At 41.4% G+C, this 12,907-nt stretch overlaps 1 protein-coding gene across 3 annotated transcripts in view; it reads right to left on the bottom strand.

The window, feature by feature from the left end:
- Positions 1 to 9,175: 9,175 nt before the first annotated feature.
- Positions 9,176 to 12,907, bottom strand: part of ZMAT4 (zinc finger matrin-type 4) — a 317,539-nt gene continuing 313,807 nt past the window's right edge. For 2 of the 3 annotated variants that reach the window (XM_046648399.1, XM_046648400.1), the window contains one exon: positions 9,176 to 11,144. In XM_046648399.1, coding sequence (XP_046504355.1) covers positions 11,129 to 11,144 — 16 coding nt within the window. In that variant the 3' untranslated portion in view covers positions 9,176 to 11,128. The remainder of the gene's footprint in view (positions 11,145 to 12,907) is intronic. The other variant, XR_006886617.1, reaches the window with a different exon arrangement.

The raw sequence follows: 12,907 nt of genomic DNA, 5'->3' as shown, positions 1-12,907 counted from the left end.
AGCCCCTGCTCTGGGCACGGCTCTCTGTGTCTCCTTGACTCTGCCTCTTGGCTCCTCCCTTGAGGTTCTGTGATCCATTCTGTTTCCTGCCTTCCTCCTCCACCTCCTCTCCATCTCTGTCATCTCTTTGAGCTCTCACCCTTGCTCGGCTCCTGCTCAGTCTGGGGCCTGCAGGATGTAGCCACCTAGTCCCTGTTGCCTGCTCCAGATTCACCCAACCTAGGTCCCGCTTCTGGTGCCCTCCCTCAAGCACCAGCTGAGGAGCCACGGCCAAACCCAGACAGCTCACCTGTTATCCGGACCAGCTCTTGATGTGTTTCTTACCCCAATGGCTGCATCCCAATCCCTCTTTCCAGCCTCTCCCTGGCAACTTTTGACCTGCGATTTGGTCTTCTTCACTTGTCTATGTTTGGATCCTGCTCCATCACTGGATAGGAATACTTTTCCAAATGGCATCTGCGTTTGCAAGGTCATCTGGAAATTGCACAATGATCCTTCAAGCAGTTCTTGCTGTGGCGAGCCCTTGTCATTTGGTCAATCTCCTCGGTCACTGCCCAGCCTCAGCTGCTTCCTCATCCCTGCTGTGATATGATGCTGAGGTCCCTGGGTGCCTCACTTGGGAGAGTACCCAAGATATGATGACCCTCATCATGCCAAGGTAAAGCTGTGCTGCAGTAGCTTTCCACCACACACCAGGCATGGTCAGTAACCAGAAGATTCCCTCAGCATCTCCTTTTCTAACAGGGCTTGTGCTGAGGAAGTGTGTACAGTGGGGACAGAAAATCAGGCTCCAGGAGAGGAGCCATCCCTCTCAGTCTTCTTGCAGAGAAGGTGGGGCTCCATTTGATTGTTTTTTCACACATCCAGAGAATAGTGAGTAGCATGGGCAGGAATGAACTGACCAGAACAGGGAGCTTACGGCTCATCTCATACCCATCCTGCGCTGTCCGGGCAAGAGCAGAAAGGCTCAGAGAAGGCCTTTCCCAGAGTCTCAGAGCTGGTGGCAGAACTGGAGCTGGAACTCCGGTGCCTGAGCCTTTTATAGACCATGGGGGCAGGGGTACCTCAGAGGATGACCCACAGGCTCAGTGCAATTGTTGGCCTGTCCTCACTTTAAGTGACACTGAGATAGTTCAGTCTTCAACTTCTCTTTAGACTAGTATCAAAGTGCTAAAGAAATTTCAGAAAACTCATCCTTTTCCCCTGAAGCCCCAAAGTTGCCTAAATTCTACTGTCCTGTCCCTCTTTTTTTCTTCCCTCCCCCCCAACAATCTAGAATCTTTGCCTAGCTACAGCAGTTTTGCAGAAGCCAGTCCTCCCCTCCTCTCCTGCCCAGGAAGTAGAAATTAATATAGTGCCTTAATATTCCTAGGGAACATTATTGTCATTTGATATGCCAATGTGATAATGGGCAGTTTGCCAAACTTGTCATTTTAGAAGAAAATTGGCTTAAGTAATACCTAAAACATCCTCTTCAAAGGGACTTTTTTCCCCCACATCGGAGACAGTGCCTGCCATTTCCAACTGTGAGGAACAGAGGAAATATTTCCCCTACTAAGTGATACAAAGGATTTGCTCGCAGCCTCTGCGGGTCTTCCATTTAAATATAGCTCCTTTTCTAAAGCAAAAATTCAATGCATGCTCACAGGATTTCAGTGTTGTCAAATATTCGATTTAAACTCTCCCTGTTATTTACATTCTCCATCCTAAACACCATCATTACACAAGAGATTTTTTCCCTGCAAAGAGCATTCAGGCAGCTGGGTGCTGGTGTTCTCACTCCAGCGATTCTTGTCTCCTTTGTGCTGTGTTCCCAAGCCCTATCTCCATTGTTCCTTTTGTCCCACCCTGCACCGAGTGGGTGGTCTGCTGAGAGCAGACAGCGCTTTTGCGTCTCTCAATAGTCAGTCTGATTCGAATGGGCTCGATTGGAAGGAGCTGGAACGCCGCTGCGGAGCTGTGCCCAAGAGTGTGACGCGCTCCCGCTGCCCTGCCTGTCCTCACAGTGGCTTCAGCGTGACGAGCGCCCAGCCTGCCTCTTCTGTTTCTCCTGCAGAGCTTTCCTAACAGGCCCAGACCAGGCTGCCCCACCACCTCTCCAAGGCTCTCTGGTGTGTGCTCTTTCTTTCTGACTCAGGCCGCGAGTCATAACAGAACATTTGGTTTGGGCCTCGGCAGGCAGTAATGGGATGACTCTTGACAGTGATTGATGACAGCTACACACCTGTGTTCTGATGACACCTAGGCTGCAGAGCAGTCTGACTGTCACCCTGGCTGGGATGAGAATTCTTCCGGCTGCCCTTGAGCCACACATTCATTTGATCTTGGATTCAGTGCTCTTTCTTTAGTTGTTTTAATCATTAAAATTGTTTGACACATTTGGTTATAAAATTGAGGTGTCTTTCTCACTGTAAGCTGAAACCGGGGACATATTGGACAGTTGCACATTCATGCAAATGAAGGATGGGTGAGTCAGAACCATATCCTATGAGAGGAAAATGGAGACAGCACCAGGACGCCTTCCCGTTACTGCTAAGGACACAGAATAAAATGCCAGAAGCACTCTGGATATCTTTGGGAGTTTATGATAGTACAACATTCTGGGCACAGTAACTGTAAACTCCAGTTAATGTTGCAGGTGGCCTCTGTGTTACCCTCATCTGATCTGGTCATATTAATTTTTCTGAGTTGATTTAATCCACACTCTCGAAAACGGAAATAATCTTAAAGTAGGAGGTATTACTTCATTATAGCCTACAATGGTAAACATGCTGAGTCACTTTCTTTAATATTTCACTGACTTCCTATTCTGAACAGTAACTGGAACCATCTAGTTCCATATACTCGCTCCCTACTCTGCCCAAGGAAGCTGGCCTAGAGAGAGGAAAGTAGCTTGCTCTATAAAAGCCCAACTTCTCTCCTGGCAGAGCATGGCTAAAATTCTGGCCTCCTAAATGTCAACTCTCTTCTTGATACTGCCCTTTGATGCTTCTTAATTCAGAGTTTCAAATTAAATTCATGATTACTTATGTAAATGATTTCTTTAACATCTTCGCATAATTGAACCAGTGAAACAATATTTTTTTAAAAAATGTGTGAGACCATCCAAACACATGCTCCTTCTTTCCCCCACTTGTGGGGATGATCAAGGTCCCATCCACTGATGATGAGAACACTAGCAGGAAGAGGGTTGCAAGCTTAGAATGGCTGGTGCAGAGAGCTACCCAGGAGAGCAGGACCCACACCTTCAACGGAAGAGGCGTAGTATGTATCATCGAGACCGAGGGAGCTGGTGAAATCAACACATCTTCTGTGTTGGGACCAGGCTCCAGGAACGGGTACCGAGGAGCCGCGTCCTGAGTAGAACAGTCAGCAACTGGACACACAGTGAGCTGTTGAGCACTGTACAGAGAGACTGCAGCCTGTTATTGTTTGAATATCTAGTCAAGACGGCTCAGATCCACCAGGCTCTAGGCAGAAGGTAGCAGTATATTCCCGGACCTCGCTTGGTGTCAGGCAGGGCTCTCTTTGGCCTGGGGACTGGCTCAGACTGGACTTCTAAAACCCAACGTGCCCCTAAGAGAACTGGGCAGAAGTGAGCAGGCCCCAAGTCCACAGGAACTCGCTCATCCACCCCCTGTGATGAGGAACCTGGCGAGGCACCAAAACGTGCTGCTCTCTAACATTCATGATGGGGAGAACTTGACTCATAGGGCAGATTTCTGAGCAAACGCATAGGGAATACTAACCAGCTAACAGTGAAGAAAAATTTAGGGCGCCAAGGGGCAGACATATTTAGAGAGCTGGATTCTTTGATCTTCACGTGCATAGTAGTCAGCTAACTTTCTGGCGTGGGGGCCTCATGTGTAGCAAGCTGATTTATGTAGTGGGTTAGGCTCAAACTCACAAAGTTTATGACTCAGCAGTGTCTGTCTGACATTTATTACCACTCAAACAGACTGGCAGTCATAAATCCAGCTTCAGTTTTACAGTTAAATGGCTCCTATCATGGGACAAAGGAACAAAGGAGAATAATCCACAGCTGCACTATTCATCCTACATCTTATCAAAAAATGGAAAGAAGTGTAGAAATGAATAGGTCATGTTGTAATAGGTTCATATTTATATGCATACCCGCATGTACACTATGTACAAATACTATATAAAAACCTATGCTGAACTCTGCTCTCCCTGTGGAACTATGTTGAGGAGACACAGGTGTTATCCTTCTGTCTTAGAGCAAAACCAATCACGAAATCTCCTCCCTAAAGGCAAGTGTGGGGTCCCTCTACTGAATAAAAGCCCAACAGGCAGACAGAGCTACCAGCAGAGATGCTCGGGGGGAGGGGACTGCAGAGACGCTTGAGGCTGGGGTGGAGGTTGGGCAGTGCAGTGGAGACAGATGAAGGGGCCTCTCGGGAATTCTAGAACACTGGGTTCTGCTCTTCCAGGAAGGTGTTCCCCATTGGAGTTCTACTAGCAGTGACCCTCTCCCATGTAAGGTCTTACCTGATCACGCATTCTTAAAAATAAGAACGACCAAAATGAGAGAGAGATGTAAAGTAGTCTTACAGGTCTCTTCCAGCTCTCACACTGAGTGGTTCTATTTTACATTGAACAATTATCAGCTTGTTGGATGGTAGAAAAGAGGGGAGAAGAAGAAATGCATGTAATTTGTTAAATTTGTACAACTCTATGAGGCAAGTGTCATTAGCCCCACTTTAGACATTGAGAACTTGAACCTCAGAAAACATATGCAACTTGCCCAAGATCATAGAGCAAATAAGTGGCAGAACCATATTCTAAACCCAGGGTTTATTTTTCTTTTAACTGTTATATCATTTCCCTTATAGCATACCTTTTGTCTGGAACTGTGTATTTAATAAACAAGTACTAAATTAATATCTGCATATATGATAAACATAACACATACAACCTCTTTAGAACTTGTTATAAAACTGGATTACTAGAGTTTGCAAAAAAGATAAGTTGCAGGGGCTGCTCGGTGGCACAGCGGTTAAGTGCGCACATTCTGCTTCTTAGTGGCCCGGGGTTTGCAGGTTCAGATCCCGGGTGCGGACACGGCACCGCTTGGCACACCATGCTGTGGCAGGTGTCCCACATATAAAGTAAAGGAAGAAGGGCATGGATGTTAGCTCAGGGCCACTCTTCCTCAGCAAAAAAGGGAGGATTGGCAGTAGTTAGCTCAGGGCTAATCTTCCTCAAAAACAAAAAAACGATAAGTTGGTTTTGGTTTTGGTTTTTCCCTCTCAAGGGTACCCATCTCTATTCTCAGAAGAACTTTGGCTAAAGAAAATAATTGCAAAAGAAAAATGTTTTTTTCTCTTCCAATGTCAGCAATAAATCAGATAATATCAGACATCTCCTAAAAGTAGGAACCGTACTCTGTTGTCCACTCACCATCTACAGAGATGAGGCCCTACAGTAACTGGGCCATGTGTCACTACACAAAAATGGATAAGGATTAAGTCCAAGTCCGCCCAGAGAGTGGCTCACCATTCATCTGGGAAGATGGGCAACTTCTGAACCAGTGAGTGACTGGAAAAAAACCTCCAGTATTTAGTTCATTGACCCCTTAACACTATTGAAGAAGCAAATGGCTGATGCACTCCCCCAGGGGGAACACTCCCTTTATTACCTACCCCCTGGGTAGCTTGTGAAGGGTACCGGATTAGCTTTCATCACAATTAAACTCTACACCTAAAGGACACCGAGAGGTGGTAGCTTATATAAAGAGGTAAGAGATGGGTTTGTAATTGGCCTTAAAGTAAGTGGTAAAGAAGAGCATAATGAAGTCAGAGTTTAAAAGATATATCCAGCTAAAAGTAGAAACTTGTTGGATTTTAAAAATATATCTCTAAAATGGCAAATATTCTCCATATGCTGACTGCATTTTCCTGTTACCAATCACCTTTTTAATAGCAGAACGCTCTAGTTAAGCAAAAGAGTGATGCAGAAAAAGACAAGTCACTCCAAAGTTCTGAAGCTGCAAAGGAGATCTAACAAGCGACAAGAAGAAGTAATTCAGAAGGAGGGAAAACTTAAACTATTCATCAATGCTCCCAAAGCCGACTGTGGACACCGAGAGGGCAGGTGTGGTCTTCTCTCTCCAGGGGTGCTCTCCCTGACGCTCTGACAGTTCTGTCAAGAGTAAGAGTTGCTGGCTGGCGCCATGACCACCCTTCATTCCGTTATTTTTGAGGTCAACCTAACAGAGTGTATTCTTTTCAAAATAGAAAAATATCCCTACTACCTTGCTTACACATATGTAGCATTAATAATTGCCTTGGAACTAATATTAGGGAGGTTAATCACAGCCTCCCATTCTGAGCTTCTCAGAGACTATTACAGCCTGAGTCCTGGACTGACGGGAGATGGGGTTGACCCAGCATGGCGACTCTTTGGACTCTGAGCAATGAAATCGTTAGCATTAATGTTGTTATGCACACCTGTTAAACATCCCACCCAGCTGTGAAGACAGTTTCGAGAAATCGAGAATATACAATAAAAAAATTGATTTCAATAGAACATTTGGTCACTGAGTCGGCCACCACAAAAAAATCTTATGTTGCTCATTATTGATAGTTTTACAGTCAGACTTTTAATCATTGGAAGAGTGACAATTTAAGTAGAAAATGTGTTGGGAGTTCTCAAAATAGCAAGGATGCAAGAGGAGAATTCATTATTGTGTCTAGCAATTTCACTTTTTTCTTTAATTAAAAAATAAATTTAGCAGCCAAATGTAGTACCTTGTATATTACTTCAATGTTATGAAGTTGAATCAGCCCTTGCTGATCCTAGTGACCATCTGTGAAATGAGGGTCAAGCCTGGAGCTCAAAAACAACCACAGATGATGGGAAATTTTGGCATGTAACAATAGTTTGTGGTAGATTTTTTTCCTTCACTCATATAATTTGAAGATTATAGAATGTTGTTTTTAAAGGTCAGAATGAATTGCTAATTAAGTAGAGGCTTTTGAAATTAGCAAATAAAACTGCTACTCAGAATACTGACTAAGGAGTAATTAATCATAAGGGAAAAAATGGCAGGAAAGTAGAGCCAGCGGTAAAATTATTTTTTAACTAGTTGCCATAGAGCCTTCAAATGACATTACTAAGAAACTGTTAGATATTAATTCCTGTCCTTTCTCTTTAGGCTATATTCTTTAAAAAAAAAAAAAACAACAAAAACAGTGTTCCACATTTTTCTAGGAAGACATAAACAAAGGTGGGTGTCCATCTGCACAACCTCTCTTGCAGGTGTTCAGAAATATATGGACTGGCTACGCCTATCCCCTCTATCTTTGCCAACATGTGAAGGAGTTAAGGGTTATATCATAGGCACAGCCTTAAACCCACTCTAATTAATTTTTAAATATAAATTATTGACAATTTTTGGCATTTTAATTATTACAGTACAAAACTACTTAACACATGCTTTAAAGCCAGTGTTGACCCCACCCCCGGCGCCCCACGCCCTGCCCTCCAGCTTTGAGAATACCTGCTTTACCATCTACTTAAGAAAACATGTGCTTTTGCTTTTAGCTGCTTTTTGTTTCTCAGGTACCACCTTTGTCAGACTTGAGTTTGATGCTCTCAATCTATGCTGGGCCTCTCAGGATTTTCATTGCACATCGAGATATTTGCATATTAAATTTAAAGCCAAATTTATCAACAAGAATATTACAGTGAAATATCCAGATGGTTAATTTGGCATGCATATCTTAAACTAGACACAAACTAAGGCAGCATTTATAGAGAGATTTATATTTTTAAGCACTTGACATTTATTAAGTAGCTAATCCACACCACACACCTATGAGGTAGTTTAGCATGACTTGAGTATAAATAAACTAGGTAAGAACCAGAAAAAGAATAAAACCTGTTCCCACAACAATATATTGATTAGATTCTTCTCATTCTGGTCACAAAAGAGTAACAATCAATTCTTTGTACAAGGTGGTCAAATGAACAATGAATATTTAGCTGGGATGGAACGTAGAGAGGGTGGTTATTTTATTACTCGACAGTTTAGAAAGGTTATTGTTTTGGCATTCTAATATGCTGTGCTCAGAAAGACCTCAAAGATCCACGATGGAAGAGGTGTAACCCTCCCCCGCCCAGGGCTCAAATTTCCCTAGGGGAGTATTAGCATCTTCCATCCATCTCATTGGTCTGATTGGTCCAATAACCTCACCTCGGTAGAAAGGTATAAAGACTCTTGCAATTCTAATTTATGTTTCTGTGTCATCTAAAAGGCAAATGAAAAACAAATCCTATTGGTCTTTGTACTTAAGCATTGCAGATGAGTTTTATTACTACTTTTATCAGCAAAAGGGCTCACTGTAGTCCTCTCTACTTAGCAGATTGCTTTATGATCATATTTATTAATGCCCTGGGCTGGGGGGACTATGATAATGAAAGCTCATTAATTTGGGTTTCACGATCATGGCATTTGTGGCCACTGGCACTGGTGCTGGCCTGAAGCTTACCTCTGTACTTAAAGGAGAAAAACTCTTTGCAAAGGAAGTGAATTGGGTAACTGGGACTGTAGGAGTATTTTAATTCTATGAGAAGACACAGACTATTTCAACCATTTTGCAAGTATCCTTTTAAATATAGAAATTGAGAGTAAAATATAAGGATGCTATCAGGCTTCTGTGTTATGTTCATTTTGAATTATTTTTCCCTCATTGGGTAAAACTTCAAATGGGCAGTAATTGGTTAATGTAGTGGACATTACTACAAGTAGTCTGGAATAGTGAAAGCACTTCAGATATTGATATTTGGATAGTCTCGCTCTTTCAAATAGACGGCGTTCTCCCCTAGTTCCTCTGAATTGAGATTTTACAGGAAATTTCTAGACTCGTTCTTGTCTCTCCTGGAATCTCCGCTGCAACCAGGTGGCCCGACCAGAGCAGTTCCACGAGCCCAGGTCCGCGTGGGTCTCTTCCTCTCCGCAGGAATTAATTTGGTTATTTGAAAATATTTACCTTATATCTCACTCCCATTCGTTCCTAACAAAATTAGAATGTAAGACATGACCGAATTAAACAAACATAACCATACCAAAAAAAAAAAAGCACAGAAACAACAGCAAATAACCAGCTTCCCAAGTAGGGATGTTTCCACTTAAGACTTCCCCACACTTCGGCAACATTCACAGGCTCTTCTTGTTTACAGCTGAATATGTCACCTCCACAGAACACTGGGATGATAATTTCCCTTATCTGCATGGGCAAAAATAAAGAACTTGGAAACAGACACAGAAAACCTCTGGGAGGGTGTTCACTTTCACTTGACAGGTTGCCAAGGAGTAATGGTATTTAGATGAAGAATTCTGAAATGATCTGATTATTATATCTGGAAGCTTCTCTATGAAGGCTTGGCATAGCCTCTCTGCAAAGTGAGATCTATGCTCATAGGCTCGTCTATATCAGGTTATTAAAAAAACCAAAAACACTTGAGAGTATGAGCTCACTCACTAAACACAAACAGAAACAAAGATTTTTTTTTCTTTTTTTTTACTTGGACAGTGCTTATTTTACAGCAGAATTGACAAATAAAGCCTTATTTTACACATTCGAAGAAAAGTCATCACTGGAGGTTTGCAGCTCCATTGTGTGCTTTCCAAAACAGCAAAATAGATTCCTTCCCATCAAACCCTTCTTCCTTCCCATGGGACAGCAGGTGGTTGGTGTGGCTGCTTCTCTCTGCAGGCACAGACACGGGCAACCATGGTCCCTCCTGAGTGGGCCCTTGTCAAGGGAACGGTGCCAAATTTCAAACACCTTAATAACACCACCATGCATTGCGAAGTCATTTCACTTGTTGCTCACTGAGTTGCAACCACCTTAGCTCTCTGTGGAAAAACAATAGACGTTCAGAAAATCCTGACACCAGGAGATCGATTGCCTGTGGTCCCAACGTACAAAGGGCCACCCCAGTCAGAGCACTGAGAAGCATCATGAATAGAAGCCAACTATCCGTCTCTGCAGCCCACCTGCAGGACACCAACTCCAGCCAGGATGGAGAAGAATTACACCCAGAGAAAGAGTTGTATGAGTTACGCTCAGAGACCTTCCCCATCAGAGAGCAACAGTTTTCCAGTCTGCCATACTGGCCAGGGGCATTCTTTCCAAAGTGATGGAATCTTGGCTCAGCGAGAAACAGAGGACCAGGGAACCTCACCACACCCAAGGTTGTCATTTCTTCAGAACTTACTCACTTCTTTTCATTTATCAGTACCCCACGTTAAAGCTCACAACTCAGCCCAACTTCATAAGAAATATTCATTTCTTTCCCTCTCATTCTGGGGTTTATAACTCTTCTTTTGGATGCCTTTGGGAAAACATTTCATCAAGGTCAACAGCTGCTAAGACATTTTTGCCTAAGAGGATCATCATGCAGGCAAACTAATTCTTTTCCTAAGCGATTATTTTGGCAGCTTGTGAAGAGGACTTGGCTTAACCTTGAGAAACTGTTCTTTGAATGATCAGAAAAAAAAGATGAGGGTTCTTCCTTTATTCACGCTCTTCATGCTCCTTGTTCAGATGGCAAATCTGGCTCACATTTTTGAAGGTGAAATGAGAAGGACCAGTGTTTGTGTTCATTACGTATCTTCTACTAATAGTGATTTGTTCTGGTTCTGTGCATGTTGCCACCAATCAGGTTCAATATGATGAAAAAATAATATTTATTTCTTGATAGAAGTGGTTTACATCTCAATCATCAAGGATTTAATAGAATAATTATATGTTGAAGAAATCTAGAATAAATTGGAAATTTAGATTTTCCCACTGTCTTTAAGTTTGAATAATGCTCTCACTATTTGCTATAGGATTATAATTTAGAACATGTGCTAATATATTATCAGGAAAGAAATTAAAAAATCCATCCAAATATCATAACTTACCACAAAATTAAAAAAAAGAAAGAAAGAAAGCTCATTCACTCTCCAAAACTAAGGTTAGTCATATGTTAATCTGTGAATCGTCATAAGAAATGTTCACTGTTCATGAAAGAATCCTCCTCTGGTGGTTGACAAGCAATTCTCCTCAGCAGAGAAATCCCGACATTTTTTCTCATTTCTTGATTGATGTTTTCACTACTTATTCTTCAGGCTATAAAAGAGAAGGGAACAGTCTTACCTTCTTCATAGTTATACAGTCCAATCTCTCTCTCTCACTCCCTCAATCTCTCCCCACCTCCCACATCGCTTTAGCCATCAAATTAAAATAAAGCTGAATTTATATGATGAATCTTTTAAGTTCTAAATAATCTGTGTATATAATAACTCAATTACCAATGTCATCTCCACGTATGTAGAAGGAAATATATGTCTCTATCCTGTCAATCCAGACACTAAATTCAGTCTGAAAGTTCTTAAAATGAAAGTAACAAGTTGATTTTTATTTATGGCGTACTGCATAGACCCACCTTTAGGTTTCAGGTATAACTACATTTGAACATTCTTGTTAGGAGAGGAAAACAAAATTATAGCATTTAGATTTCAAATTATTACAAACCTCAATCTCAATTCACTCCGAATTTTTTTCTGTTGGATAAGTAGGAAAAATTGCTTCTGGTTTTGCTCTCAAAAAGTATAGATTTAAATCAAATACATAACTAATTTTTATAGAGTTTTTAGTTTTGTTTTTGCTTTCTGGTAAGAAGATACTACCATTTGTGGCATGCCTATCATGTGCAAGAATTTCACATTTATTTTACATTATAATTTAATCTCCACAACCACCTTTAAAGTGGATGTCATTTCTCCCTATTCTAAAGGTGGGAATACTGAGGCTTAAATTGGCTAAGATAATGGCACAACATCATAGAGCTGATGTTAAGGGGTGCAGTTGAACCTGAAAAAGCTCAAAATCAGCAGGCAAAGAGCTTGTTGACACTATGTGCAGGGGATTTCTCTCACGCTATTGAAGATATCCTCTGGCTGCAATGAGGCTGCCAAAACAGTATCTTCCAGCAGTCAACTATTAACCCTAAAGCTATCTTTTGTGCGGAGGGTGGCAAAAGTGGTGGAGCAGGTAAGAATCCTTGCGTAGATTTTCATCTCCCTCATCACTAAGATCTAAATATTTCAGTGGAAGTCTGGTAAATTAAAATTCACAAGCTACACAGAAAAATTCTATCACTCGCCTAGAAACACAGAGTATCTTGAAATTTTATTTTCCACAAAAAGTGCTGTCATGGAATATTCTTAGGATATAGATAAGAATGTGAATGTTGACAATATAATGCAGCCCAAAAGAAAATGGAGACTACAGGAATGTTTTTGTAAATAGCTTTGAAATTTTTCCTTGGAGTGACCCTGGTAACCACAGCCACTTTTTAATAGTTGTTATAAAAAGAAAAATCCTGTTTTAGAATCTCATATTCCGTTTCTGCTAGCGCTCGGTCATGACCTAAGGAAATTCTACAGTCGTTGTCATCTTCATGAATTAATGTGACATAAATGTTGGAAGTTCTCACTGAGCAAACAAGGGTAATCTCATTTTTATAAACTGCAAAGATGAACACTTTTCAAATTAAAATGAGTTTGAAGTGCAGTATCCCCATGTAATAGGAAGAAGACCAAACATATGCAGCTGAGCAGTCTTCTGTCATGATTAAATCGTTAGAAGAAACTAGAAGAAAGTTGTTTAGTTTTTAAACTTATAGTAAAAGTGGTATATTAAGAAATTAATCCCATAATAAGGAAAAAATATTACATTATTCCTTTTTATAGTCAGTATAATTATTCAAATCCTTTCTGAACACATAGAAGTAATGACAAATTAAAATGCCTTTCAATTCTATACAGCTTTTACAATTATTCATCTGTTACTGTTATTATGGCTGGAGAGGCTCCGTCATATTTTAGTTA

The sequence above is a fragment of the Equus quagga genome, chromosome 22, assembly GCF_021613505.1.
Source record: "Equus quagga isolate Etosha38 chromosome 22, UCLA_HA_Equagga_1.0, whole genome shotgun sequence".
NCBI classification, from domain to species: Eukaryota; Metazoa; Chordata; class Mammalia; order Perissodactyla; family Equidae; genus Equus; species Equus quagga.
The sequence above is the reverse complement of the archived record's forward strand: the minus strand, read 5'-3'. Positions and strand labels throughout refer to the sequence as shown.